Source organism: Sus scrofa, chromosome 13 (genome assembly GCF_054392235.1).
Source record: "Sus scrofa isolate SSC_HxYL_T2T_F1_AM1 chromosome 13, Sscrofa_HxYL_maternal_Yorkshire_Landrace_v2.0, whole genome shotgun sequence".
In the NCBI taxonomy this organism is placed as follows: domain Eukaryota; kingdom Metazoa; phylum Chordata; class Mammalia; order Artiodactyla; family Suidae; genus Sus; species Sus scrofa.
Window position 1 is genome coordinate 147,851,065 of NC_139395.1, and position 27,469 is coordinate 147,878,533.

Here is a 27,469-nt window from a genome sequence, read left to right on the forward strand (position 1 = left end):
GGTGTCCAGCAGGAGGTGGGCGGGTGCACCCTAGGGGCGTAGACGCCGCCAAGGCACGCCCCGGCGCACTTCAGCTAAAGGCCAGTGCCTGGGAGGAAAGAGGCAGAAAGCTGAGGCTGCTGCTGACCCATTGGGACCCAGACCTAGACCCATCCCGGCCCCAGCTAGCTCTAAACTGCGCCATGCGTGGCCCAAACGTGGCTCTCTGGCTCTGCCTGGCTCTGCGTACCGGTGAGGCCCCACCGCCGGCCCTGGGAGCAGGAGCGGGAGCTGGGGCGGGGGTCCTGGAGCTCTCCAGCCACAAACCGCCCCACCCCCTCCCCACCAACAGGGTGCCGGGGGCTGGGAAGTGTCCCGAACTTTTGTCTCCCAGGAAAAGAGGAAGGCGTGGAAAGGCGCGAGGGACGCATAGGTTGGGGGAGGGAACCAGCACTGACCCGGGCAGACTGGAATGTCTGGAGGGCTTCTTGGAGAAAGCGGCATTGAGCTGGGCCTTGAAAAAGCTTACTTTCTGACCTGCCAAGGAGAGGCGTGGATGCGGGAGCTTTGCAGTGTTGGGGGCGGGGGAGGTCCGGGAGCGTGAACGCTGTTGATGGGCGTGGAAGCCCAAAGAGGGCTTGGGAACCAAAGCGGCTCTTTTCCCGTGACCTGGCTGGGAAGGAGGCGCGAGAGTTTCCGAGGAATTAGGGGAAGGAGAGATACTGCCCGAGAGACAGCTCCGGGGCGCTCTACATGGATAGAGACCGGACGCAGACCTGGTCCCCTCGCGTCCACAGCGCCCCCTCCCAAGGGAGTCAGAGACTTGAGGAGGGACCTCGGGGAGCTGCTCGCAGGGATCTCGCGGAGGCTGCTAAAAGGATGGCTTCAGGCCACCGTTTTGACCTCTTAAATACAAAAGAAAAAAGGACCAGCCACCCTGGTCTGAATGCTGCAGTTGTCAGGCCCACCAGGGTGCAGGCACCTCCACATCCCAGGCAGCGGGCTGCCTGGAGGGGACTGGACGGGGAGGCTGTGGAGGAACCTGCATCCTTGCCTCTTGTTTGGTGCGGGGATGAAAAGCACAGGCTGCCTTGAGAGGGTGACATGGACCCTGGTGGAACTGGATCCAAAGCCACTTTCCCAGGAGCACAGGGCTGGCTGAGCAGGGTGAGTGGAGGAAGACCTCAGGCCTGCAAAGGCATCAGCCTTGGGGATCTGGGCATCAAGTCTGCTGGACCCCCAGGCTGGGAGCTCTCTGGGACTTTGACCTGGTCAGGCATGGGACCCAACAGGGTCCCTCCTAGGAGGAGGAGCCTGAATGGAAGTCCACTGAGGACCTTGTGTCCTGACTCTCTACAGAGGTTTCCTTATAATGCGGAAAGTACTTTTCTCATCTGCTTTCTCAGACATGGAAACAGGCTCAGAGAGCTCAGATAGGTTGCCCAAAGTCACCAGCTGGAGGAGCAGGAACCCAACCTACTGACTCCTCAGCCTTCCCCTGTCAGGGGCTTGGCACTGGGCCCAAAGAGGGTGGATTGCAGGAGGCACAATCACAGATGCTCCAAAGGGTGCAAGGCTCCTCAAGGGCTGCCACGAGCACTTCCTGGTCTCATGTCCCAGTTCACAAGGAGGGCCCAGGGACACCGCTGACTGAGAGAACCCAGTCCCACACCCTCTTGTTGGAGGACACAGAGGCTCCAGAGGGCCAGGACCCAGCCAGTGGCCCTTCCACTCACCAGGCCGTGCTCCAGGCTGAGGAAGGGTGGGAGAGACCCCACTACTACCCCCAAAGACCCTCCCTGGCCTATGCAAAGGGCCAGGCTCTGAGCCACATGATCTGCCCCTGCCCCGACTGCCCTGGGGAAGCTCAGAGAATGCATGGCCCACACATAGCTTTCCCAGTGAGCCAGGCCCCTTCCCAGTCTGTGACACCTCTTTGTGCCCCAGTATCCTGCAGTGAGAGGGCAGGGATGTTGCATAGGACTGGCTGTCATGCTGATGGGTCACACCCAAAGGGCTGGGGCCGCAGGCACTGGGCCTCACTGTCCCCTATCCCCAGCGCTCGGAGGGATGGAGGTGCGGTGGTGTACCATCTCAGACCCGGAGCAGCAGAAATGCAGTGACATGAGCAAGGCCTTCCAGGAAGCCGGCATCCAGCCCTCCCTCCTGTGCGTCCAGGGCACCTCAGCAGACCACTGCGTCCAGCTCATCACGGTGAGTCCTCTCCCTTCCGCTCTGCCCAGACAAGAGGGCTCTGACTCAGGACGGAGCTCACAACAGCCCCATTCACTAGGAAAGTCTCCGAAGTCCCCCTGCCAGGGCCGGGTGATAGGATCTTCTGAGTTTCCCTGGCAACAAGGGCCGCTTGTTTCCTGCCCAGAGGCGGGCTGGGTGCTGGGAGGCCCAGGGAGGGCCCTGCTCAGAGCGCCTGTGGAGAAAGGGGTCTGAGAGGCAGTTTTCTTGCACAGAGCCCCTCTACATGGGGGACATGACCCGCCCCACCCAGGGGAGCCCAGACAGCAGACCCCTCTGTGGCCCACGAGCATTACTCACGCTGCCTGGAGTTTTCCAGGATGGGATTGTGTGGTTTCTGGGGAAGAGTAAATGGAACAGGCGGTCCTGGGTGGATGAGTCAGAGGTGGGAGAGCTGTTCTGAGTGGCAGGAGATCTGCTCACTGGCACTGACGATAGTAAGAGGCAGGCCTTCGGTGCAGGACAAGCTATGGAGGGAAGCGTCATGGGCAGCACAAGGGGCCCGGGGTCTTGTTGCAGCTCAGCCCCTGATGCACCCCTGAGAGCTTATCCAATCAGACTCCTTGTGGCCAAGGGCTTGGGCCAGGCTCCACCGCGAGGGTGGAAACCAATCATATCATTCTATCCATGGACCCCATTTGTGTATGAAAACAAAAGGGAAAACATTAAAGAAGGCATTTGTCATATTCAATCTGTGTCTTAGAGAGAAAATCCGAGAAACAGATTAGCAGTAGAGGCAGGGGGCTGAGAAACAAGAAAGTAAGGGGGACTCACTTTTCACTGCTTTTCAGCTTGTGCTATCTGATTTTTGACTATGTGCATCTAGTATAAGTCCTACAAAATTCATAATTTAAAAAAATAGCATAATTAGAAAAACAAGTCGAGCCTTTGGTCCTGGTGGGGAGAGACCCCTAGGCCCTGGCAGGGAGGGGCCTGCGACACTGAGCCAGGCTGGGGCCCCTGGGCCGTGAGGACATCCGGGGCTCCTCCAGGGGCCTCAGCAGATGGGTGGGTGTCCCTGGGCTCCTGGCTGTGTGGGCCCTGGGGCCCGGCTGTGCTGACCTGCATATCCCCAGCAGGCCCGGGAGGCTGACGCCATCACTCTGGACGGAGGAGCCATTTACGAGGCAGGGAAGGAGCACAGCCTGAAGCCCGTGGTGGGCGAGGTGTATGATCAAGGTCAGAGCACCACATGGGAGAGAGGGGAGGTCGCTTAGCACTGTGTCCTTGCTGGGCCTGCACCCCCAAACCCACCCCGCAGTCCCGAGCTGATCAGTAATCCTGTCCCCAGAACATCCTGGAGGCCCAGGCAGACAGATCCTCAGAGATCCCTAAGTCTTACTTGACAACCCCCGAGACCAGGGGTGCCAGAGACCTGAGACCGTTCTTCCCTGTGTGGAGTCTGGCAGCCGCATCACCCGCAGGTTCTTCCTAAGGGGCAGCCCCTCGCCCGGTGTGGTGTTGGGCGTGGTTGCCCAGTAATGCCCTGCTCCCCACGCACCCCAGGGCCCTCTGTCCAAAGCAGTGCGGAGTGGGGATGGGGCCAGGCATGACATGGTGACTAAGAGCTGCAGAGCCCAACAGACTGAAAAGGAATCCCAGTTCTGCACCTTCCTGTCATCTTCTGTGACCTTGGACAACCTGCACTTCCTTGACCATAAAATTGGGATTGTGACCCCTGCCCTGTCACATGGATTAAATGAGTCAGTCTGTGTGCACCTGACGTGTGAGATGTGCTCAGAAATGTGAGTGTCTTTGAGCCGGTCCTGCACGTCACACCAGACATGCCTCTGGCTCAGGCTGCCCTTCGGATCCCTACCTCCTCTTCTCCTTGTCCAGTGCTTGGTATCTGTCACACAGCCTAGCTCAACTGCCACCTCCAAGGAGCTCCCTGGGCCCTCCCACCCCCTGCTGAGGGCCTCTTTACTGCTTTCCTGAGCACTGACTCACTCCACAAGGTCCTGCCCCTCTTTCTGTTTTCCTTGTCCTCACTGCAGCAAGTCCCCTAAGGGGGGCCTGGTCCTCATCTTTGCATTCTCCCGGTCACTGGTACCCAGGATAGGTCACTTGTTGAATTGGTGACTGTCAGATGACACCCGAGACACAATGTAACCCTGCAAACCAGCCAGCCTTTCCACTCAGTGACCAGAAACAGCCCTGCCTCGTGGGCCCCAAACACAGCTCTCGCCCTTTAATTAATTCAACACATTCATCGAGTACCTACCACATGCCAGTTGGGAGCATAGAGTCATAAGCAGCAGAGCCCATCCCGGCCCTCAAAGAGCAGGAGTCCCACGCTAAACAAATAAACACCAAAAACTATCATTATACATGCGCTGGATGCTGTGCAGGAAGTCAAGGCCATGAGGGAGAAGAGGAGGGCTATGGAAGACCTGTTGAAATAGAGCAGACATTGACGCTGTGCTCTCAGAAGGTCCCAGGTAGAAAAGAGCATGGTGTGTTCAAGGAGCTGGAAAGAAAGGGCATCGTGCCGAGGCAGAGGGTAGGACCTGATGGAGCTACTTTGGTTAGTGGGGGCCAGGCGCCAGTGTGCAAGAAATAACCCTGGCTTGGTTTTCTAGAACTCAACTTTATTCTGATCATGGCCATCTCACGGCCACCAGGCCGTTGTGTGTGTGCACGCAAGCACACGCATGTCTGTGTGTGGACAGGATGCCCTCTGGTTATCAGTTCCCATAGATGAGACATCCTACATGTCTGAATGGCCCCTTCCAGGCAACATCTGGCCTAGGGGAGTCTTTGGCCCCTACCAACCCCCACCCCATTCAGGGTCCTGAGTGATTTGGAACCACAGTCAGGGGAGAAATTAATGAATGAATTAACATCTCAAGATAATATCTACCACGTGAGCCTGGAGGGGGCGAGGGCTTGTGTTAAGACCTGTAGATTGCACCCACTTGCTCTCTCAGTAACTGGAACACTACATTGCTAGTGCTTCTCTCTCTCTTTCTGTGTGTGTGTGTGTGTGTGTGTGTGTGTGTGTGTGTCTATCCATCTCTGTCTGTCTCTATCTCTACTCCCCTACCCCAGCCCCAGCACTGATAGATCACTGTTTCTAATCTATGGGAAGCCCCTACCAACCCCCACCCCCTGGCCACTTCTCCCAACCACCCTTCTTCCCATAACAAGCTATTTTCCCTGGTGGTGCAAGTGGGTTAAGGGCCAAAAAAAAATAGATACTATTCCCTTAAGTCCTCTAAGTTCTCGTCAGGGCCTAGACTTTTAGAAAACAAAAGACTTGCAAGCTACTCCTGCTTTTGGTCTGGCCACAGAGCTCCCTTGATGTAGGCAAATTTAGACCCAGCTGAGTGCCAGCTGGCTTAGGAAGGAAAAGGGGAGAAATTAATGAATGAATGAACATCTCAAGATAATATCTACCATGTGAGGCTGGAGGCCGAGAGGGCTTGCGATAAAACCTGCAGATTGCACCCACTTGCTCTCTCGCTAACTGGAACTCCATGCGTGGGCACATCCACACACGTGCGCACGGGTGCACCCCCCACAAGTGGCTTTCCCCCACAGCCTCCCTGGGCAGGGTCCCAGTGTCTCATGGCTTCTCCTTTGCACACTCACGCCTCTCCTCTCTCCTCCTTCTAGAGGTTGGTACCTCCTATTATGCCGTAGCTGTGGTCAAGAGGGGCTCCCGTGTGACCATCAACACCCTGAAAGGCATGAAGTCCTGCCACACGGGCATCAACCGGACGGTGGGCTGGAACGTGCCCGTGGGCTACCTGGTGGAGAGCGGCCGGCTCTCGGTGATGGGCTGTGATGTTCTCAAAGGTGAGGGCTTCCTCCTGCAGGGGCTCTGCTGTTGCCCCTCCTGGGACAGCCTCCCTCCCACCTTCGCTGCACCTCCTTCAAGGAGCAGCGCCATCCTGCTCCCCTGCGCCTTCCCAGACACCTGGTTGATGGCTTCACTCCCTCCTCTCCTGCTGGCCGGCCTGGTGTTGCTACCACTTAAGTTTCTGGTTGGTTGGCTCCTTCAGGCACCGCAGCCTCACCCACTCATCCCGGAGCCCACAGCTCAGCCAAGCACCAGCCCACCTGGCTGCCACTGGGGAGTGGGGGCAGGGCAGCGAATCTCACCAGAGCATCTCTCTTCTGGTGTAGACACGGTTGCTGTCTCCACAAACATGTCAGAGGCTGTTTTCTCAGGACCCAAACAAGCTGCTGGCTTGCACCCTGAGAGCTCACAAGTAGCTAGTCAGAGACCCGCCATCATGTCACGATTCATGTGTGGCGAGGAGGAGACCCTCCTGCAGGCAGAATGTGCCCCGCGGAAGGGAGCTGAGGGAGGGCAGGGGCTGCTGAGCTTGTGTGGCAAAGCCCAGAAGGGTCCAGCTGGAGCCCAGAGCCCTCGTCCTGGCAGCCTGGGCCAAAGTCCTGCTTCTTATGCTTTGGGCTTCTTGTCCTGGTCACCTGCTGGCCATCCCTGTGTCATTCTGAGGTGGCCCATGACACATGACAACCCCATTCACAAATGGCCCTTGGGATCACACCACCCCTTGAATGAGTTTAGGGTGTCCCCAAACCCCTGTCCCTGAGGGTGCTGCCTCCTAGTTTGCTGCCCACACAAAAGAGTACATGGTTTTTCAAAGCCCAGACTTTATTGTGGGTGCCTGTGGGTTTAAACCCTGGCTTGGCATGACCTGCCCTCAGGTAGGTTACTCCACACATGGAACTTCAGTTTCCTTACCTGTAAAAGGGAGAAATGAACACTTCCTTTAATGCTGTAGGGTTGGGAGGACTAAGATCATTCAATGTCTTTGCACAATGCACAGCACAGGGTGTGTGCTCACTGCTGGGAGCTGTCGTTACTGTGAGCTCAGCTTCCAGGCCTTGCAGTGGGCACTGCACTGCGGTGCAAACACAGGCATGTATGTACACACACATACATGCACGCTTACATTGTCACACCCATGCATGCATGCACAAATCCACACACTACACACATGCATGCTACAAGCAGACACACATACACATAGACACTCTGCCCCCACATTGCACCCCTCACAGGAGCCTAGAAGCCGCATCCTCTCAGACGGCGACCAAGTGTGGGAGGTTTATCAGTCACTGGCCACATTTATTAAATATCTACTCCCCTGTGAAGATGCAAAAGCCCAAGAAAAGAGCTGGCCCTGGAAGAGCTCAGTTTTGCTGAGCACAATGCAAGTGGCTCGAGTGTAGAGCCAGCGTCTTGCTCACCCTACATGGCACTAGGGCATCCTGGGGCACAGGGTAAATATTTGTCAAGAGGGTGGACATGGGGCCTGGGTGCTGGCAGGGACTTGACAATCCTACAGCTCCTGGACCTCTTCACGGACCGGGCTTCCTTCTCTGTTTCCCTCCCCTCTGTGTGTTTTGAGAGGTGTAGCCTATCAAATTACGCTCTGTAATAACGTTTTTCTCTGCTTTCATTGCTTACACATAACTGATTTTAAAATGAAACCCTCAATGATAACAGTATCTGATTCATAGTTGTCCTATCAATAGTGGCCATCTTGATAGTGGCCATTTTGCAGTAAATATTTTATTCCCCTGAGCCCTGTTTAAATAACATCAGCCACTCTCTGATGCCCACACTTTGTGGATCTCTGATCAGATCCAGTTCCCCCGTTTTGCTCACACTGAAGCCTGGAGAGTCCACCTGGGTGCCAGGGGTGTCCAGCCTGAGTAGCCTGAGCCCTATCAGGGGAACCCGGCAGGGCCCTGACGCTACACGATTGACCTCCCTCTTCCTCTTTCCCGCAGCTGTCAGCGACTATTTTGGGGGCAGCTGTGTCCCTGGGGCAGGAGACACCAGTTACTCCGAGTCCCTCTGTCGCCTCTGCCGAGGCAACACCGCTGGGGAAGGGGTGTGTGACAAGAGCCCGCTGGAGAGATACTACGACTACAGCGGGGCCTTCCGGTGAGAGGGGCTGGGGTGGGGCCCCAAGTGCTGGGAAAACACCCCGGCACAGAGAGGCCCCCGAGAGAGCAGCAGTGTCAGTTGCCTCTCATCAAAGCACCCTTTATATAGTCCATGTGCCTGGTTAGTTTAAAAACCTCACACTGGCCTATGCCAGACCAAATTTGCTCATAAAATCAACATGTTTGGTATATTTAGAGAAGGGCTCAGAGGGAAGAAAACAGCAAAAACAGCAGGTCCTAGTTCTGGTGTCTGAGGCCAGCGGGAGGACTGTGGGGGGGAGAAGTGCAGCGGGGACCCCCAGAGACTTGACACCCAGGGCTGGCCCCCCACTGCCCTGTTCAGGCGGGCATTTTAGGGAGCTGGCTTCTCCGTGAAGCCGAGAGGCCCTAACCGCTTGTGGTGCTCTTCCAACTGCCCACAAAGGAGGAAGCTGGGGGCTGGCATGGAAGCCTCCCGAGTCCCTCTAACTGCCCTGGCCACAGTGTTTCAGTCTGGAACCCAAGAGCCTGCTGGTGTAATAGGGGAAATGCAGTTCCGGGCACAGAGAGAAAAACAGTCCTGGGTCCTCCAAGCCAGAGACTCTTGCCCACCCCACCTCGCCTGGTGTCCTTCCCCCAGTCCAGTCCCTGCTTGTTTGCTGGCTTTGGGGGCCCAGGCAGCCCCTTTGCCCAGTGGACCCTGACCTGCCTCCATCACTGGGCAGTGACAGATTGAGGATTCATAAGGTCCTGGTCCCTTCCACTCAGGGGTTTGGAACAGCATGAGAAGGTCTAGTCCAATCCCCTGCCTCAGGGTAGATGTCTTCTAAACACCCAGAATGTGGAGTTCTCTCGTGGTGCAGTGGATTAAGGATCTGGCATTGTCATTGCCGTGGCTCGGGTCACTGCTGTGGGGCCCGTTCGGTGCCTGGTCTGGGAACTTCCATATGCCTCAGGTGCATCCAGGACAAGAACAAAAACACCCAGAATGCTAAGGCTGCTGATGAAGCAGCTGCCTTATGAGCACCTGCTCCTTTCAGGCCCCAAGCGCGGCTGCATGGGATCTAGATGGATTATAAAGGATCTCTCCCTCGGGGGAGCCACTTTCTCATCCCCACTTTAGAGGTGATAGAGGTTAGGAAGGCTCCACAAGTTAGCAAAGCCACAGAGCCAGCAAATGCGGGAGCTGGAAGGAGTTCCTGTTGTGGCTCAGTGGTTAACAAATCCAACTAGGAACAATGAGATTGAGGGTTCAATCCCTGGCCTTGCTCAGTGGGTTAAGGATCCAGCATTGCTGTGAGCTGTGGAGTAGGTCGCAGATGTGGCTCAGATCTGACATTGCTGTGGCTGTGGCTTAGGCCAGCGGCTTCAGCTCCAATTGGACCCCTAGCCTGGGAACCTCCATGTGCCGCAGGTGTGGCCCTAAAAAGACAAAAGACACACACACAAAAAAAACTGGGAAGCTGGAACCCAGGCCTGCAGGACTGAAACTTGTGCCTGCCATACCTGCCATGCCCCCCCACGGCCCAGGCCAGACTTCCAGAGGTCTCACTGGTTCCTCCTGTGCAGGTGCCTGGCGGAAGGGGCTGGGGACGTGGCCTTCGTGAAGCACAGCACGGTGCTAGAGAATACAGATGGTAAGTGAAGGGGCCTCCCTGGGAGGACCCAGTAACCTTTCCTCATGGAAAGAAAGGAGTCTCATGGCTGGAGCTCAGCTGCTCCTGATCTGTGATCACGCATGGTACTTAGGTCTTTTGAGGTTCCTTTAACCTCGGATAGTTTCTCAGTCTCTGTTTTTTGTGACTTTGACATTCTTGAAGAGTCAGGCCAGTGATATAGAATGTACTCTAATTTGGGTTTGCCTAAAATTTTTTTTTTATTTTTTTGAGGTATAGTTTAACTGAGTGATAATGACTGTCACAGACCTTTCACCCCAAAAGTTCCTTCGTGCACCTTTCTGGTCAGTCGCTTCTGATCCCCTCCCTGATGAGGCCCCAATCAGACTTTTGCGTCTACAGTTTTGCCTCTTCCATAACATCTGACCCTTGTCTTTTTTTTTAAATCATTATCTCTTTTCTGCTGTTGTTGTTAATCTTCTCTTTAAATCAGAAGGTCCATCTTGTAGGCTGGCATTCATGAAGGCAAACAAGAAGCAGATTTGAGAAAAAAAACTAGTCTGAAAAAGGAGGACATGGGATTGTCCCCAGAGCAGGACCAGCCTATAAAAATAGGCAGCCAAGACTTGGGCCTCAAGATGAGTCAAGCAAATCAGAGTGTGGAAGGGAGAGACAGAATTAGGGATGTATTAGGTTAAAGTCAGCTCTTTTAAATCTTCGATGATAGTCTAAGGAAATCTAAGGAAGTCATTTTTTAAAGAGTATCTTCATGCAAAAAGATTGGTAAGTGCAAGAGTGGGGTTGACATAAATGTGTGCAGTAGTGAAGTCATTTGGCTTTAATTGTCCCTAGTGGTGAAAAACAGGAATGGCAAAGCGACAAACCTAAATGATGCACTTGTCTCAGGAGAAGGCCAAATGATTCCCCCAGAGCTCTATACAAAGGTTCTGCAGCAGTTTAAAAATAGAGGGAAGCTGGGGAGTGGGGAGAGAATGACACTGAGTAATTGTTGAGAGCGCTATAAATTATCATGCAGTCATTAAAAATGACCTTTATGGAGTTTTCCAAACTATTACTCTCTTGGTTTGGGGGATTTGTTTTTAAATAGCTTTGGAGTGAATAGTGTTCATGATCCCACAGATTATCTTTTCTCTTCCTATTTTCTGAAGGAGGTTGATCCTCCTCGTTTTAAAATTTAAAAGTCATTAAAATATTGTTATGTTGGGCCATCTGTGGTATATTTTAATGCATGAGTTGCAATCCTTAAAATTAGTCGGTTTTTTTGGTTTTTTTTTTTTTTTTTTTTTTTTTGGCTGCACCCACAGCATGTGGAAGTACTTGGGCCAGGGATCGAACCCAAGCCACAGCTGCAACCTGTGGCACAGCTGCAGCAGTGCCAGATCCTTAACCTGCTGCACCACATAGGAACTTCCAAAATTAGTCTTCTTAACTGCTGTCCATATTCACTCTTCTTTTTTATTATAAGTGAGTTTTACGGAGCATTTCCAATCATGTGGAAAATGTTTTTAAATAAGTGAAACGAGAGTAGGATGCAGAGTTACCTCTCATGTATGCCCTTTACCCTATTTTTTTTTTTTTTTTTTGTCTTTTTGCTATTTCTTTGGGCCGCTTCTGCGGCACATGGAGCTTCCCAGGCTAGGGGTCGAATCGGAGCTGTAGCCACTGGCCTTCGCCAGAGCCACAGCAACGAGGGATCCGAGCCGCGTCTGCAACCTACACCACAGCTCACAGCAACGCTGGATCGTTAACCCACTGAGCAAGGGCAGGGACCGAACCCACAACCTGATGGTTCCTAGTTAGATTCGTTAACCACTGCGCCACGCCAGGAACTCCCCTTTACACTATTTGAGACAGTTGGTTATAAAATAGAAATAAGGATATGGAGGAAAAACACCAAAATATTAAGAGTTGGAGTTGTGAGTGAAACTTTGGGGATTTACCCTCGTCTCTCTGGGCCACGGTTCTGGTGATTCTGTCAGGGTTTGTTTCCACCACGGCTCCCTGTCCCCTGCCCTCAGCTCAGAGCTCAGTGGAGTGCCAGATGGCCGTGGTGAACTCCTGAGACATTTCTCTCTCTCACCCTAAACTTCTCTTTCTCTTTTTATCGAGCAGTTCTGTTTATATGTGTTGTATTATTGTCAGATATCTCAAATCCATTTTATTACTAGATATTGGTGACAAATAAAAAATGTTCATCTCTTCTTTAACTAAAAAATAAGTAAATAAATATACCCCCCAAATGTAAGTAAATAGACACAGTCTATAGAGAAAGCTGGTTTTGTAGGGTGAAGCTCTTCTTTATTCTAAATTCTGGTTCTCGCTTCTGTAAGGGTTTCTTTTCACTGGAGGTCTTTGGCCTGTGACAGCCTAAGCTCTCTCCAGGCTCCCTCTCAAGGGTCCTCCCTGACACCTTCCCCAAGGCCCTCCCAGGACAGGAGTTGGCTCACCAAAGGACTCGCATCTTCCCAGGGAAAACCCTGCCCTCCTGGGGCCAGGCACTGCTGTCACAGGACTTCGAGCTCCTGTGCCGGGATGGCAGCCGGGCTGATGTCACCGAATGGAGGCGATGCCACCTGGCCCGGGTTCCTTCTCATGCTGTGGTGGTCCGGGCCGACACAGATGGGGGCCTCATCTTCCGGCTGCTCAACGAAGGTCAGGTGAGTTCAGGGCACCCCACACAGCTTCTCAGGGTGATGCTGGCTCTTCTTGTCTCTCACCAGAGTAGAATTTCAGAGCTAGAGCCATCCTGGGGCTGGGCCAGCCAGACCCGGAGGGGCAGGATCTGGAGACCTTCCCCTGGGACAGACCCCAGCTGGGAAGCCAAGCTTCTGAGTCATTCAACCTCAGGCCAATTCAGAGTGAAAGAGGGACCAGCTGTGCTGGCTGGCAGAGAGAAGGGCTGACCAGGGGATTCAGGCACCCTTCAGAGAAAGCTCCTGGTATGTGTGGCTCTTAAAACCAAAACCAGATCATATGAGCAAAGAAACAAAATAACAAAACCAATAAATGTCCAAATACACCATTACTTGGATGTGATGAATAATGTTTGGCTGAAACCACTGCTCACAAGAGCAGGAGGTTTCTGACTTTGGGCCACACCAGCTTTAGTTTTGCCCATCCATGCATACAACCCACGCTCAGGCCATCACACCCCTTGGCCACAAGCCATGTGTTCAGTCAGCTGAGTATGAGCAGACAGAATGCACTGGGGGAGCACAGGCAAGGAGGGAGGTGGGGCTTCACCTGGCGCTCAGGGTGGGTGCAAGCCTTGAGGGCACAGGAAGAAGGAAACGGTGGCTGAACTGGGAGGTAAGATGCTGCCTGTGGCACCTCACCAGCCCCCCCACCCCCACCCCTCGACACACAGCGTCTGTTCAGCCATGAGGGCAGCAGCTTCCAGATGTTCAGCTCTGATGCCTATGGCCAGAAGAACTTGCTGTTCAAAGATGCCACCTCTGAGCTGGTGCCGATCGCCACACAGACCTATGAGGCATGGCTGGGCCACGAGTACGAGCAAGCCATGAAAGGTCTCCTCTGTGACCCCAACCGTAAGTCCACCCATCTCTTCTCTCGCTGGCTCCAACCCAGCCTGACCGCGGGAGTGGCCGGGCTTTCTGGAGAGATAGCCAGAGGAGGACATTCACCCCAGGAAGTGTGTGTGCCTTTTGGCCTCCTGTCGCTTCCACCTCCCTGACACGTGGTTGGGAAGGAAGTATCTCTGGAGTTCCAGGGCCTGCTGTACCCTGGAAGTCCCACCCGCTCTGGAGGGTGGGATCCAGGCTCATAGGGCCTGTAATGGGAAGAGTCTCCTCCCCTCTCCATAAAGAAATCAAGTCCCGTCGTTCTTTCTCCACGGTGCCCCACCTCTTCCACCATGCCCCACCCCTGCACTGACCCTGGCTCCTCCCACAATGCCTCACTCCTCCCGCCTTGCCTTTACTCTCCTACCTTACCCTCCCCCTCCACAGTGCCTCGCTCCTCCCACTGTGCCTTGTTCTTCCCATAGTGCCTCGCTCCTCCCACAGTGCCTCGCTCCTCCCACAGTGCCTCGCTCCTCCCACAGTGCCTCGCCCCTCCCACTGTGCCTCGCTCCTTCCCACCTCCTCCCCACACCAAACCGCCATGGTTTTGGCTGGGCGCTGTCTCTCGCCTGGACCTTTACAAATGGCTTCCTGACTCCAGCCCCCACTCGCATGTATCCTCCACCTACAGCCAGGGAGAAGATGTACCAGCCCCGAGTGAGACCCACGTCAGCCATGATCTGACTCAAGCCTCCTCACAGCCCCATGAAAGAGGTTCAGTTGTCCCCTTTCTGTGTAAGGAAACAAGGATCAGGTGGTAAAAGAGCTTACCCCTTAACTCCGGAAAGAGCTAGAGTTTCCCTGGAGTCTGACTCCCGGCTCTTCCGGCCGAGGGGCGGCCTCTGAAGGAGGCCAGTCTGGAGGTGACCACACACTCACACCCACGCAGGGCTGCCCCACTACCTGCGCTGGTGTGTGCTGTCCACTCCAGAGATCCAGAAGTGTGGAGACATGGCTGTGGCCTTCAGCCGGCAGAGGCTCAAGCCGGAGATCCAGTGTGTGTCCGCCGATTCCCCCCAGCACTGCATGGAACGGATCCAGGTGGGCAGAGCAGGCGGGATGGGCTGGCAGGGGCAGTGCCTGAGATGGTCCTTACCGGGCCCACCCTCTTTCTCACCTGGTCTAGAGGATACAGGGCAGCTTGAGAGGAAGAAGGTCTCCTGTGACAACCCCACAGAGGGGAGGTAGAGGTTGCCCCCAGGAAGCAGCCACCCGACCCAGGGGGGCAGGGCAGAAGGGGGCTGTTTCTCTTGGGGAGCCCAGGGCCTTCTCCCCACTGAGCAGGTGGGCAGGGAGCAGAAGGAAGGAGAGACTGGCCCAGCTTGGCACTGACGACCCTATGGCCTTGGGCAAGCCCCTTCCCCTTCCTGAATCTCAGTCTCCCCTTGTGCACAATAGGAAGTAGGCTTGGATCACCATTTACTCAGCTGCAGCCCGGTCAGAAATACGTTTTACACCAATGACAGTCTAGTACACAAAAGCTTTTCTTTCACATATAATTATGTAAAACTGTATGTCCCCCTATAGAGAGATAGGAAACAAAACAGTACTTAACCTTACTAAGTACATGTGCTAATAGTTTCTGCTGTCTTCTATCCTGGTCTTTTCTTTTTTAAGCTTGTCATGGCCCATTAAATTGATTATGCATCCGTCAGTATGCTTGAAAGCACTCGCCTTGGTCTCTGAAGCCTATACGGCTCTGTCCTGCTTTGCTTCTACCACTGGAGACTGAGGCCAGGACTCAGAGGCAGCCCCAAGGCCCTGCAGTCAAGGATGAGGTCCTACTGTGATCACAGGGGTCCCCTCTGCCCCTGAGTTCCTAGGCTCCTTCCCTCCTGTTGTTTAGGAGCAACTAGGTGGGGCCTGATGGTGAGGGGTCCTTTTCAGGGTGGACCCTGAGTGCAGGCCAAGCCACAGCCCCTCAGGTGTGTCCACCCTGCCCCAGCTGCAGATCCCTCGCACTGTGCTGAGACTTCACACGTTACCTCCATTAATCCTCACAATGACACTGTGGAGTGGGTGGATTCCTAGCAGATGTGGACACTAGGGCTGGGAGAGGATGAGAGAGTAACTTGCCCAAGGTCACCCAGCCCAAGGGTCTGAGAGCCCCTCTCTCCAAGGGCAGACAGGAGCCTGTCTCAACCTCAGCATGGTGTTGAGGGAGGGTAGCCTGGCTGGAATGGAGGAGGAGACTTAGGGTGGGGACTCTTCATTTCCTGATGCTGGGAAGGCTGTTCCCAGAGCCCCAGAACAGGGAGAGCTGCAGGGAGGGAGGTTTCAGCTCCCTCCTGCCAGAAGCATTCTCTCTCTCTGAGCTCAGAGAGGGCCAAGGCATTGCCGTAGGGCCTGTGGAGAGAGGAGTGGATTTTGAGAACCTCAGAAAAAGGCTCAGAGGTTTTCAGTTCTAGCTTCTAAGGCTCTCAGAGATGGTATCCGGTGTAGCTCTAATGCCCTACTTGGCCACGGTGATCCAGGCTGGCCTGGCCCCTGAGCTGTTGGTCCAGGGTCTGAGTTCCTCCCTGACGTCGCAGTGGGTAGATCTGGAAGAGGAAGAGAGGGGGCCCAGAGATGGACCCTCCAGGCTCAAAACATCAGTGCCACTGCCTGTTGTTCCATCAGCATAACGTCATGCCTCTGGCCCTGAACAGTGTGGGGCACCTTCCTGGGGTGCAGGTGTCCCCTCTTTCCCCAGGCTCCACCTCCTTCTTTTGGGGTTTGACCCCCTACTGTGACTTATCAGTTAACATCTTTGCAGGGTTGGAGGGGCCACCTGTCCAGAGGCTTCAGAATGAACAAGTCGGGGTGGAGTGGAGTGATCTGGAAGGTTTTAGAAGGTCTGAAGAAGGAGGGTCCTGGGCCCCTCCTGCTGCCTCCTGAGGCAGGGCTCTACCCCTCAACTCTGGGGCCTCCTCCCACAGGCCCTGAGACTGCCCTCTTTTAAGACCTGGCTCATGGAGTTCCCTGGTGGCTCAGTAGGTTAAGGATCTGATGTTGTAACTGTGGTGGTGCAGGTTTGATTCCTGGCCCAGGAACTTCCACATGCCATAGGCATGCCCCCCTCCTGCAAAAGAACTGGCTCATCATCCATGTGCATACACATTTGAGAAATACGTACTACACTCGTGCTATGTTCCAGCCCATGACCAGGTGCTGGGGGTGCAGTACAGTGCCCTAGGCAAGGCTGGCTGTCCATGGGGAGATCTACACCAAGCACAAGAGCATGAATCAGGCCAGGTTTTGCTCAGAAAGGGGCCTGGCAACAGAGACCTCCAGAAAACTTTTTTTTTTTTTTTTGCTGAAAGATTGAAAGACACCCATGCATGGGAGGGCTGGTTGGTGTCAGGCCTCTGGTCCTCCAGGCACCTCTCTTGCCTGTGCATCTTCACAAGCAGAGGAAGGGGCGGATGGGGAAGGACAGGGTTCCCAGGGGAAGGGAGCTTGAGACTAAAGTCCCCGAGAGAGCCATCTTGGCACCTCTGTCAGATCCCAACAACCAGCGCATCCTGGGGCCCAACGCAGCCCAGCACTCTGTCTGTTCCCCCCTGCAGGCTGGGCATATTGATGCTGTGACCCTGAGGGGTGAGGACATTTACATGGCGGGGAAGACATACGGCCTCGTTCCAGCAGCCGGGGAGCACTATGCCCGTGAGTACAGGTGCCAGTCACCCAACCTCGGCTGGGAGGTGGTTGCTATTTTTATATTTATAAAAACTTCTCCCTCAGAGCATCTCTTCCTGGACCAGTTGCTCTCTGTCACAGGCAAGCCCCTCTGGCCCCGGGTACCATGTACCCACTCAGTCACCAGAAATGCAGGTCTTGGCAAACTTTCTATGAAAAGTCAGAGAGTAAACACTTTGTGTTTTTCAGGTCATGTACAGGCACTGCCACATGTGTTTTGTTTTCATTGTTGTTTTTTGGGCCGCACCCGCAGCATATGGAGGTTCCCAGGCCAATGGTCGAATCAGAGCTGTAGCTGCCAGCCTATACCACAGCCACAGCAACGTGGGATCTGTGACCTACACCACAACTCTCAGCAACACCGGATCCTTAACCCACTGAGTGAGGCCAGGGATCAAACCTGCGTCCTCATGGATGCGAGTCAGAGTAGTTTCTGCTGAACCACAATGGGAACTCAAGTGTTTTTGTATTTTAACCACCCTTTTTTTTTTTTTTTTTTTTTTTTTTGGTCTTTTGTCTCTTTTTTGTTGTTGTTGCTATTTCTTGGGCCGCTCCCACAGCATATGGAGGTTCCCAGGCTAGGGGTCGAATCGGAGCTGTAGCCACCGGCCTACGCCAGAGCCACAGCAACTCGGGATCCGAGCCGCATCTGCGACCTACACCACAGCTCACGGCAACACCGGATCGTCAACCCACTGAGCAAGGGCAGGGACCGAACCCGCAACCTCATGGTTCCTAGTCGGATTCGTTAACCACTGCGCCACGACGGGAACTCCTTAACCACCCTTTAAAAATACAAAAATTATTTTTAGCTTGTAAACCAGGCTATACTGACACAGGCTGAGTAGGTTGCTAAGCCTTGGAACAGAGAGCCTCCTGGGCCTCTTCTGTCCAGACCACGTGGCTCACGGAAGGTGGCCCTGGAACCCTCCTTCCTGGCAGGTCATGCACACCTTCTCAGCAGCCTGGGCTGGTGCTCTGTCTTCTTAAGTGGTGACCTCAGGTCCCCTCCACTCAAATGTGGAAACTCGGTGGCTTAGGGGAAACACTTCTGAAGCCTCTGCTGTGCCTCCACTTTTCTCCCAGGAGGTGAGAAAAATATCACCTTAGGGTAAAAGCAAAGAAAGCTGCTGTGGGTGAGGACTGTTGGAGGGTGGTGTTAAGAGATAGAATGCTGAAAAGTAGAGCCCCACAGGCTGCTCCTCAGAAAAGGCGGAGACACTCAGGGGTCCCGCTGCCAGATGTGCTCGCGGAACACCCGCCCAACCCTGGGGGCGTGGGCGCTCCTGAGCCCAGGCTGCCGGCAAGAGAGCCCTGCGGTCAATGGCAACAAAAGGGTTGGAGGGAATAAGGGCCCCGTGAGGATCTGGCGCTGGCTCTGGCCCAGCTGAGGCCAGGAAAGCATAGATGAGGGGCCTCACTGGTGTCCCCTCCCCCAGCGGAGGACAGGAGCAACTCATACTTCGTGGTGGCCGTGGTGAAGCGGAACAGCTCCTACGCCTTCACCCTGGATGAGCTGCGTGGCAAGCGCTCCTGCCACCCAGGCTTTGGCAGCCTTGCAGGCTGGGACATCCCGGTGGGCGCCCTGGTGCAAAGGGGCTTCATCCGGCCCAGGGACTGCGACGTCCTCACAGGTACTATCTCCCACAGCACACAGGCAAACTCTTCTTTGGGGTTGGCTGAGGTCAGGGCTAGCTCTGAGGGTTGGGGTCCTCTCCCAGCAGGACCCCACAGAAGGCAGCCCCAGGGAGATTTCCTCTTCCTCCTTGACGTGCCCTTTGCTCTTGGGAAGGTTGGGGGCTTTTCTTGGCCACACTGTGACAGGCGCACCCGGTTCTGTGGAGGCTGCCAGTGCCCCTACACACTCACTCACACTCAGAGTGGAATAGGGCCAGTGGGATGGGAGCAGGGCAAGTTCAGGGGCTCCGGGCCTGGCTATACCACCATTCAGTCATGGTTGTCCCCCTGGGCATCCGGGAGACCTTGTTGGAAGGTGGGCAGCCCTCTGTGTAAGTGTGAAGAAGACACGTTTACCAAGCACCCACCATATGCCACATGCAGGGCTCTTCCTGGGTGTTAAATCATGCACATTCATGGTGAAAGGAAGGCAGGAAGAAGCTGGCTGCAGACACACCTCTGTCCCGGCTGGCACCTCAGGGGGGAAAAACACATTTTTTTCTAACCACCTACACAAGCACATGTAAGGTGTTAGGGTTGGCTGCTCCCACTCACAGACAGCGAGGCAGTTGCTCTGACTGGAGCTGAAGAATTTATGAGGTAGTGAGTTCCCCATCCTTGAGGGAGTTCAAGAGAAGGCTGGTAAGGGTGACCACTTACCAGAGGTTGACAATAAGCTTCCTGTATCTAGGCAACCTCTGCATTCCCCCCCCCGCCAATCCCTATGATCCTCACAGGAGAAGACCTGCCATTCTGAGCTGGGTGGGCAGTGGGACAGATGGGTGGCCTGGACCCAATGGGTGAGACAGGTGGGCAGCCCACCCATCCCCTCCCTGGCCACCTTTTCTGTTGCTGGCCCCTCAACCCAGTCCTCCCCCTCCCTCCCAGCGGTGAGCGAGTTTTTCAGTGCCAGCTGCGTACCTGTGAACAACCCCAAGAACTACCCATCCTCGCTGTGTGCTCTCTGCGTGGGGGATGAGCAGGGCCGCAACAAGTGCGTGGGCAATAGCCAGGAGAGGTACTACGGATACAGTGGCGCCTTCAGGTACCCAGTGGGCCGAGGGGGTGGGCTTAGGGCTGGACACAGGGGTGGGACCCTTCGGCTGACCTCTGCCTTGGCTTCTTGTGTGGCAGGTGCCTGGTTGAGAATGCAGGGGATGTCGCTTTTGTCAAGCACACGACTGTCTTTGACAACACGAATGGTATGTGGTGGGGTTGTGTCCACAGCAGGGTCAGATTCTGGCAGGGCTGTTCCCCATCTCCAACACAATCCAGGGCCTGGATGTTGCTGGAATTGTGGGCTGAGTGGCAGCCAGGGAAGACTCAGTCCAGAAAGCTGTGCCCCTTGGGGATCCCAGGGACCCCAAGGGCTGAATGGGGGTGGACAGACCCCAGGCCTCATACCTACATGCACAGGTCGCATATCAGTCTTTACTGGTCTGGAATCCAAATCCCCATTCCACCAACATGATAGAAACTCAATCTCAGTCATTTTGGAGAGACCCTTTCAGGGGTATTTATGTGGCACCAAGGTGCGTGGGTGAGGGTGGCAGGGGCCTCTCTCCACAAGGTAATCACTTCACACCAGCATGTGGTCTTTGGTCCTGAGCAGGTCACTGCCAAGTGCAGGGAAATCACTGCAGCCCCCAAGCGTATGAGGCAGGGTCCACCCTCATTCACATCATGCAGGAAGGAGGCTTCTTCTCCAGAGTCACCTTCCTGAGCTCTGCCTGGGAAGAAGAGCCTAGGAACTCTGGTCCAGGACCTCCAAGCCCCCACCTGAGGTCCTTTACCGTGCATCGCTCCCTCCCCATCCTGTTCCCCCTCCCCAGGGAAACTCTCTGTTTTGAAGACTGGAAGCCATTTGACTTTAGCGCTTACTGCTTGCGTTTTCTGGAAACCCTTCCTACACCCTAGGCTTTGAAACCCCAAATGCCAGAGGCTCAGCCTTCTCCACTCTGTCCTAACACATCTGTTCTCAGAAACGCAGGAAAGAAAAGCATAAGGCCCGAAGGGGAAGGGGAGGTTGGTGAAGGGAAAGTGAGATCTGAAGGGAAAAAACATAGTATTTCACAACTCAGATCCCACCTGCCTGTGGAGGTCACTAAGGCTTTAGATCAGCTTCCCTCAAAGAGCTGGAAGGGATCCAGGCCCTGCTGCCATAACCTCCTCCCTGCCAGCTCCCCTCAGAGAACCCTAGGGATCATCCCCCAGGAGGAGGGAGCTTTGTGCTCCTGCAGGAGCCAAGAGCCCTCTGCGGTCCTAGGATGAGGGTCAAGGAGGAGGCAGAGCCCTTGAAGGTTCATCTACAGCGAGGCAGCCACCTCCCAGGGTCACTCAAATTTTCCATCTCTGTTCCTGGGTGCACCTGGAATTCCTTCTGGAAACAGGAAGAGAGTGAGTACTAAGTGAATACATGAAGACACACAAAAAATGTGATTCCTGGAGTTCCTGTTGTGGCACAGTGGAAACAAATCTGACTAGGAACCATGAGGTTGCAAGTTCGATCCCTGGCCTCGCTCAGTGGGTTAAGGATCTGGTGTTGCCGTGAGCTGTGGTATAGGCCGGCAGCTGTAGCTCCGCTTAGACCCCTAGCCTGGAAACCTCCATATGCCATGGGTATGGCCCTGAAAAGCAAATTAATAATAATAATGTGATTCCCAAGAGCTGTGTTTCTCAGGAAGCCTTCAGACCAACCACCTCCTTCAGAATCACTGGGTAGCTAGTTTAAAATGCAGGTTCCTGGGCCCTACCGTAGACCTACCTGATGAGATTCTTTGCAAGGAGGGGCCTTCGAAACTGCCTCTTACAGATCAATATGTGATGTTATAACCACTCTGGTTTGAGAACTTCAGCCATTACGGGAGGAGGGCAACCACCACCCTCAGGCCCAAGACCTCTGGCACACAGATGAAGTTCTTTGCCTGGGAGTGAGTAAGAGCCTCAGTATCTCTGCCTGTTAAATGGGAGTGATCATACCTACCCCACATTACTGTCCAGAGGATAGAGCAGTGCTTGTAAACTGTTATGTAGTAGACACTTCTTATGCCCTATGAATATCAGATTAGCCCTGCTGGGCCCTCTCACCCTGCTAATAGAACAGAGCAACCGAAGAATGGAGAAGGTTGGGGAGCTGGCCAGATATTGCCCCCTCTCCCCAGGCAAGGATTTGGGGATCCCTGAAGAAGGCAGCCTCTCTCTATTCCTTCCCCTCACCCCTCCCTCTGCTCCATCCTTTCAGGCCACAATTCTGAGCCCTGGGCTGCTGTGCTCATGTCGGAGGACTATGAGCTGCTGTGTCCCAATGGGGCCCGGGCTGAGGTGACCCAGTTCACAGCCTGTAACCTGGCACAGATACCATCCCAGGCAGTCATGGTCCGGCCAGACACCAACATCTTCACTGTGTATGGACTGCTGGACAAGGCCCAGGTGAGCCCGGGTGGGGGCCACCCCACTGCGGGGGAGGGCAACAGAGGTGAGCCAAGCCCCCAGGATGCCTCAGTCTACCTGGAGTGGACCTCAGGAGAAACTGAGGAAACCTGAGGGGAAGCTCTGTGATTTTCACTTAGCCAAAGCCGTCCTGCCAACCACTGCCCCCTCTGTCTCCTACAGCATTAGTTTTCCCTTCTCAACCGGACTGTGCTCACCAGCCTACAAACCTGCTGTTATTTCTGCTATTTTAAAAGCAAATGAACCCTCTCTGGGTCTCACATCCCCTGTAGCCACTCCCCTTTACAGGAAAATTCCTTCAAAGAGCCACCTCTCCCCTGGAGTCATCAGTTCCTCTCTTTCTGGTCTCTCTGAAGGATGGTGACTAGACGGGCCCCACCAGGGCCCTGAACTGCCCTGGTTAGTGACCCATGTAGCTGAATCCAGCGGCTGTTTCCCAGTCTGCCTCTCCCTGACCTCTCAGCAGCACTAGCTGCAGCTCCGTCCTCCTGAAGTCCACGTTCCTCTTGGACGCTGTTCCCGCTTGGCTCCCAGGACCCCACACTTGCCTGGCTCTCCTCCTACCTCTCTGGCCACTCCTCCTGGGCTCCTTTGCTGATTATTCATCATTTGCCTGGCCAGTAAGCACTGGAGCACCCCAGGATTCAACCCTCAATCCCCTTCTTTGTCAGCACCGACACCCCCATTATCTCATCCCAGCCATGTTGATGGCTCCTACATGTACACCCTGCTTCAGTCCCACCCCTCTGTCTCAAACTTGGATCTTTTTTTTTTTCTTTGGGTCACACTCATGACGTTCCCAGGCCAAGGACTGTATCTGAGCCACAGTGCAGCAGCTCCGGATCCCTAACCCACTGCACCACAGCAGGAACATTAGTGAACAAACTTGCATCTTTAACAACTGCCTGCTTGACATTTCAACAGATATTTCTAACAAGCATCTTGAACTGAACAGGCTCAAGTTGGACCCCCTTTTTTCCGTCGTCTTCCTGTTCAGTGAATGCAGTTTCAGCCTTGCCGTTTCCTCAGGAGTCAGCTCACGGACTCTCGTCTTCCTCTCTCGCTCTACTTCTAGTCCATCCATAAATCCTATTTGGCCACACTTGCAAAACACATCTACAATTTGAACCCAGGCTGTCTGACAACAGGGCCCCTCCCTGGTTCCCAACCTCCCAGCTACCCACCTGATCTGATTTTGGCTGGATTTGACCTTTCCCTCCAGCCATAAGCACCCCAGACTTGCAGAGCCAGCTGGCTCTCAGGGCCAGTTCCTAACCTTCGAAATGATATCTGCTCTCACCTTTCCCATGAGCCGCTCGGTGCCAGGAGTTCTTGACTCTGGGTCCCTGGGCTCCCCCAGGGGTCCCCAAGCCCTCTGAAGTGATGCGGGGGACGAGCACTGTGGATGTACACTTTTCTGGGGAGAAGGCTGAGAGCTTTCATCAGATCCTCCAGAGGATCTGCGCATTCCCCCCAAAATATCAACAGCCACCTTACTCTTTCTTCCCCCCTTGATCAGTTTTTAAGAGCTGACACAGGCATTTGTCTGTGTTCTCCTGATGTCCTTTATGTAGTTCTGATTTCTCAATCCCTTCTGGCCTTTTTCCTGGCTCTCTCTGTCAGGGTGGGAGCCATAGCACACGCATCCTGAGGACCTCGGCAGGGAATAGAAGAGCTCCAGCAAGAATCTCTTGGGCCCTAGGAGGGTGGGTTCATGAAGGGTATTCAGCTCACCTAGTACTTTCTTAGTACTGGTGACAGAACAACAGGCTCTCTTATGAAATCACTTTGGTTTGGGGTAAAGGACACCCATAAGGTAGTGAGGAAGTCTGGTAGAAAAGGTTGAGGATGGAGTTCCTGTCATGGCTCAGTGGTTAATGAACCCAACTAGCATCCATGAGGACGCGGGTTTGATCCCTGGCCTCGCTCAGTGAGTTAAGGATCCAGCATTGCCGTGAGCTGTGGTGTAGGTCGCAGATGCAGCTCGGATCTGGCGTTGCTCTGGCTGTGGTGTAGGCTGGTGGCTACAGCTCCAATTTGACCCCTAGCCTGGGAACGTCCATATGCTGCCAGTGCAGCCCTAGAAAAGACAAAAGGCAAAAAAGAAAAAAAGAAAGAAAGAAAGAAAAGGTTGAGGATTGCTGAGCAGGCCTGGCAAAACCCTCAGTCATCTCAGGAACATCATCTCTCATTTCTGGATCTTTCTTCCTCTAAGTCTCAGGCTTCGGTTCTGTATCCAGCAGCTCGTTTGGTGTGATGTTTGTGAATAGCTTATGGTGATGGCTCTGGTCATCTCTTACTCCAGATCCCCTCTGGTGGCAGACCTCAGTGAGTTGTCCAGCTTATGACTTCAAAGCACAATCTGGGCCCCTGACTTTCCTTACTCCTCAGTTCACTGTGTATAAAACAGTTAATGGCAAGGGACACTGGGTGACCATTTGTGAGCCTGGGTGCCAAGCAGATCTGCTGTGTGCTTTTAGGACCTGTTTGGAGATGACCACAATAAGAATGGGTTCAAAATGTTCGACTCCTCCAACTACCATGGCCAAGACCTGCTTTTCAAGGATGCCACCATCCGGGTGGTGCCCGTGGGAGAGAGAACCACGTACCGTGACTGGCTGGGCCCCGACTATGTGGCGGCTCTGGAAGGAATGCTGTCTCAGCAGTGCTCAGGCGCAGGTAGGGCAGCTGCAAAAGCCCCGGACGGCTGGGTTCGCACCCCACAGAGAAAGAGTGGGAGCCTTCCCTGGGCATCATTCTGAGCCCTTCACCCAAAACCTTGAATGCACTGAAGGGCATTCTGGGTCTTTGCAAACGATCAAGGTGAAATGTCCTGGGTGGGTCTGAACAATTATAGCAGAAACACTGGCTGTGGCACGAAGACAGACCTGCGTAAGGAATATAAATGCTAAAAATAATCATCCAAAGAGGATTCAGGCACTGCATAAATATACATGTAGTGTAATTTTGAAAGAAATGAATATGTAAAGAAAGCAGGGGAAAGAAAAACTAATAGGGAAGCAAGTGGGAGCCTGGAGTGAGTTTAGTGCACAAAAAATACAGGTGCCAGAGGGCCAGGAACGTGGGTCCTTGGCCCTTGGAGGCCTTAACTGCCTGTGTTTAATCCCTCAGCGGTCACTGCCTCCGGGGTCTCCTTGCTGCTGCTCCCACTGGCCCTCACTGCCGGCCTCCTCCAGCCCTCTCTCTGAAGCAGCTCTGGGCAAGCCTCGCCCTCCTTGAGAATGGAAACCTCTTCAGAACTCTCTCTAAATAAGGCTCTTCTCCTCAAATCCGGTTAACACTGCTCAGAGGGAGACGTGTGATGGGAGAGGAAGCCGTGAAAAACCCCAGAGCCCCTCAGGGCTGCGATTCCGACACTGAAGGTTCTATGATTGCTGCAAGGTGGAATGAAGATGAGTGTTAAAGAGAAGCCCCCCGCAACTGGACTGAGCAGGTCTCTCCTGCTAGAACGCAGCCTCTGCCTCCCAGGCACCACCTGTCCCTCCACTACCTGAGGCTGAGGCGGCGCTGGCCAGCCTCCCAGTCACGCCCCACCCACAGGCTGGCACAGCTGCTTCCCTACAGAGCCGCAGGCTCCCACCACATGGATCCTCACCAGGCTTGGGTTCGGAAAAGACCAGTTGCCAAGGAAACAGGCTGAACCCGAGCTTCCCACACAGCCCTCTCTGCTGGAGCTTGCCCTGCCGAGCCGCCCAGGGGGCCTGATGAGATGACAGGCCCGCCGCGCCCCCACCCCGCCCGTTCCCACCTCCCCCTCTGGAGAATGGACATCACACCCAGCACCACCCATCAGCCCCCACTCCGTCTGTCCCCGTTCCAGCCTCCCTCCTGAGGACACTGTGTCTGTCCACACACACCGCGCATGAGGCTGGAGCCAGGCCCTCCAAAGAGGCAAAGCTGCCAGGCACACGCTGCCCTTTTGGCCTTGTCTGCTGTAGCTTGGCCCAGATGGGAACCCTCCCTGGTTGTACTGGGCTGGGGAGGGCAGGGAGGCTGGGGCTGGACCCTAGGAATGAAACCCTCGAGGGTTTCCTAGGACAGAGGAAATGCTGCTCAGTAAGAATCTTTACGAGATTGGAGTCTTGATGCAGGGTTGGGGGTCTAAAATCTTGCCTAAATACCTGTCTGTGGTAAGGGAGACAGGCCTCAGGACTGGACACGCTGTGTGCCCTTCCCTTTGGTGGATTCAGCTACAGCAGGCTCTATGCTGCGGTTAAACCCAGTCAGCAGGAATCCCCACTCCCAAGCTTCCTCCTCTGAGGCTCCACCTCAGATTACTCCCTTCTACCCCAGTGTGGTGGCCACCCCTCTAGAGCTACCCCTGAACCTCTAGCAGCAGCAGTTGCCTCCAGATGGAAGGGTTCAGCCTCCAGGGCTGCGCAGTGATCTCCGGGCCCTGGAGCAGGAGGTGGCCCAAGTCTGTAAGGCAGCGTGAGGCCCTCTGCAGACCTGGGAACAGGGAGAGGAGCCACAGGCCAGGTGAGGTGCTGAGGGGATCCCTTCTCCTCACCCAGCCCTGCACTGACCCGGCCGAGGGCCACTCAGTCCAGAGGAAGGGTCCCACCTTCCCCTCCCCTGCAAGTCATTGGAAAGTGCCTGGAGAGGGTCTCCATGATTACCACAATTGTCTGAGGAGCCAGAAAGTTTCCAGAACTGCCAGCTCTTACTCTGAAATTTGCTCCCTGAAAAAAGTAAGAGAGAAGAAACAGGAGCGAGCCACCCTCGTCAGCAGACTGGGAGCCGCGTGGGCCCGGAGCTATTTGCATCCCAGTCTGCGGGGGCCTCGGGGACGCTGATGACAGGCTGGGTTCCCAGAGCTTCGCCCCCACTTGTGGGCGTTGGGATGGATCCCTTCCATCCTCAACAGGGAAGGAGGCCGTTGGCAGCGTCCTGGCCATGCTCACACGGTCCTGAGGAGTCCTGGTCCCCACCCCACTGTGAGGGGCCAGAAGGAGCCGGCCTCGGCTACCACGTTGGTACCCTCTTCACTGGGACAGCCAACGATTCCTCTCTACCCTGATGATCTTTGGATTTTTTTAAGAGAGATTTGTGCAGTGAGAAGTGGATTTCTGTGTGGCCGCCCTGGGCCAGCGTGCTGCCCAGAGTGTGACACTGTACCGTGAGCCCGCTGAGGGTGTGACCTGCACCAGCGCTGAGTGATGTCTGAACGTCTGGTGACAGCAGGGGGCCACCACGGTGTTAGCGTCAATGAAAGATGTTGGTTTGTTTTATAAATAAAGCCAGACAACCCTGCCCCTGATGAGCCTTGGATTCCGATAGAAA

General features: G+C 54.6%; 1 protein-coding gene across 3 annotated transcripts; it reads left to right on the plus strand.

The window, feature by feature from the left end:
- On the plus strand, nucleotides 1-27,469 carry MELTF (melanotransferrin). 3 transcript variants are annotated; one of them, XM_021070118.2, is made up of 16 exons: nucleotides 1-231; nucleotides 2,039-2,193; nucleotides 3,312-3,411; nucleotides 5,851-6,033; nucleotides 8,005-8,161; nucleotides 9,712-9,779; nucleotides 12,249-12,436; nucleotides 13,147-13,327; nucleotides 14,250-14,401; nucleotides 16,909-17,005; nucleotides 18,478-18,672; nucleotides 19,604-19,760; nucleotides 19,850-19,917; nucleotides 21,957-22,144; nucleotides 24,646-24,844; nucleotides 25,298-27,469. In XM_021070118.2, exons 1-16 carry the CDS (start codon nucleotides 183-185, stop codon nucleotides 25,372-25,374), a joined length of 2,214 nt encoding a protein of 737 aa, XP_020925777.2. In that variant the 5' UTR covers nucleotides 1-182; the 3' UTR covers nucleotides 25,375-27,469. The 3 variants fall into 3 exon arrangements, with proteins under 3 accessions (XP_020925777.2, XP_084846916.1, XP_084846915.1); XM_084990789.1 differs by having other exon boundaries at nucleotides 47-231; nucleotides 3,309-3,411; XM_084990790.1 differs by lacking the exon at nucleotides 18,478-18,672 and having other exon boundaries at nucleotides 41-231.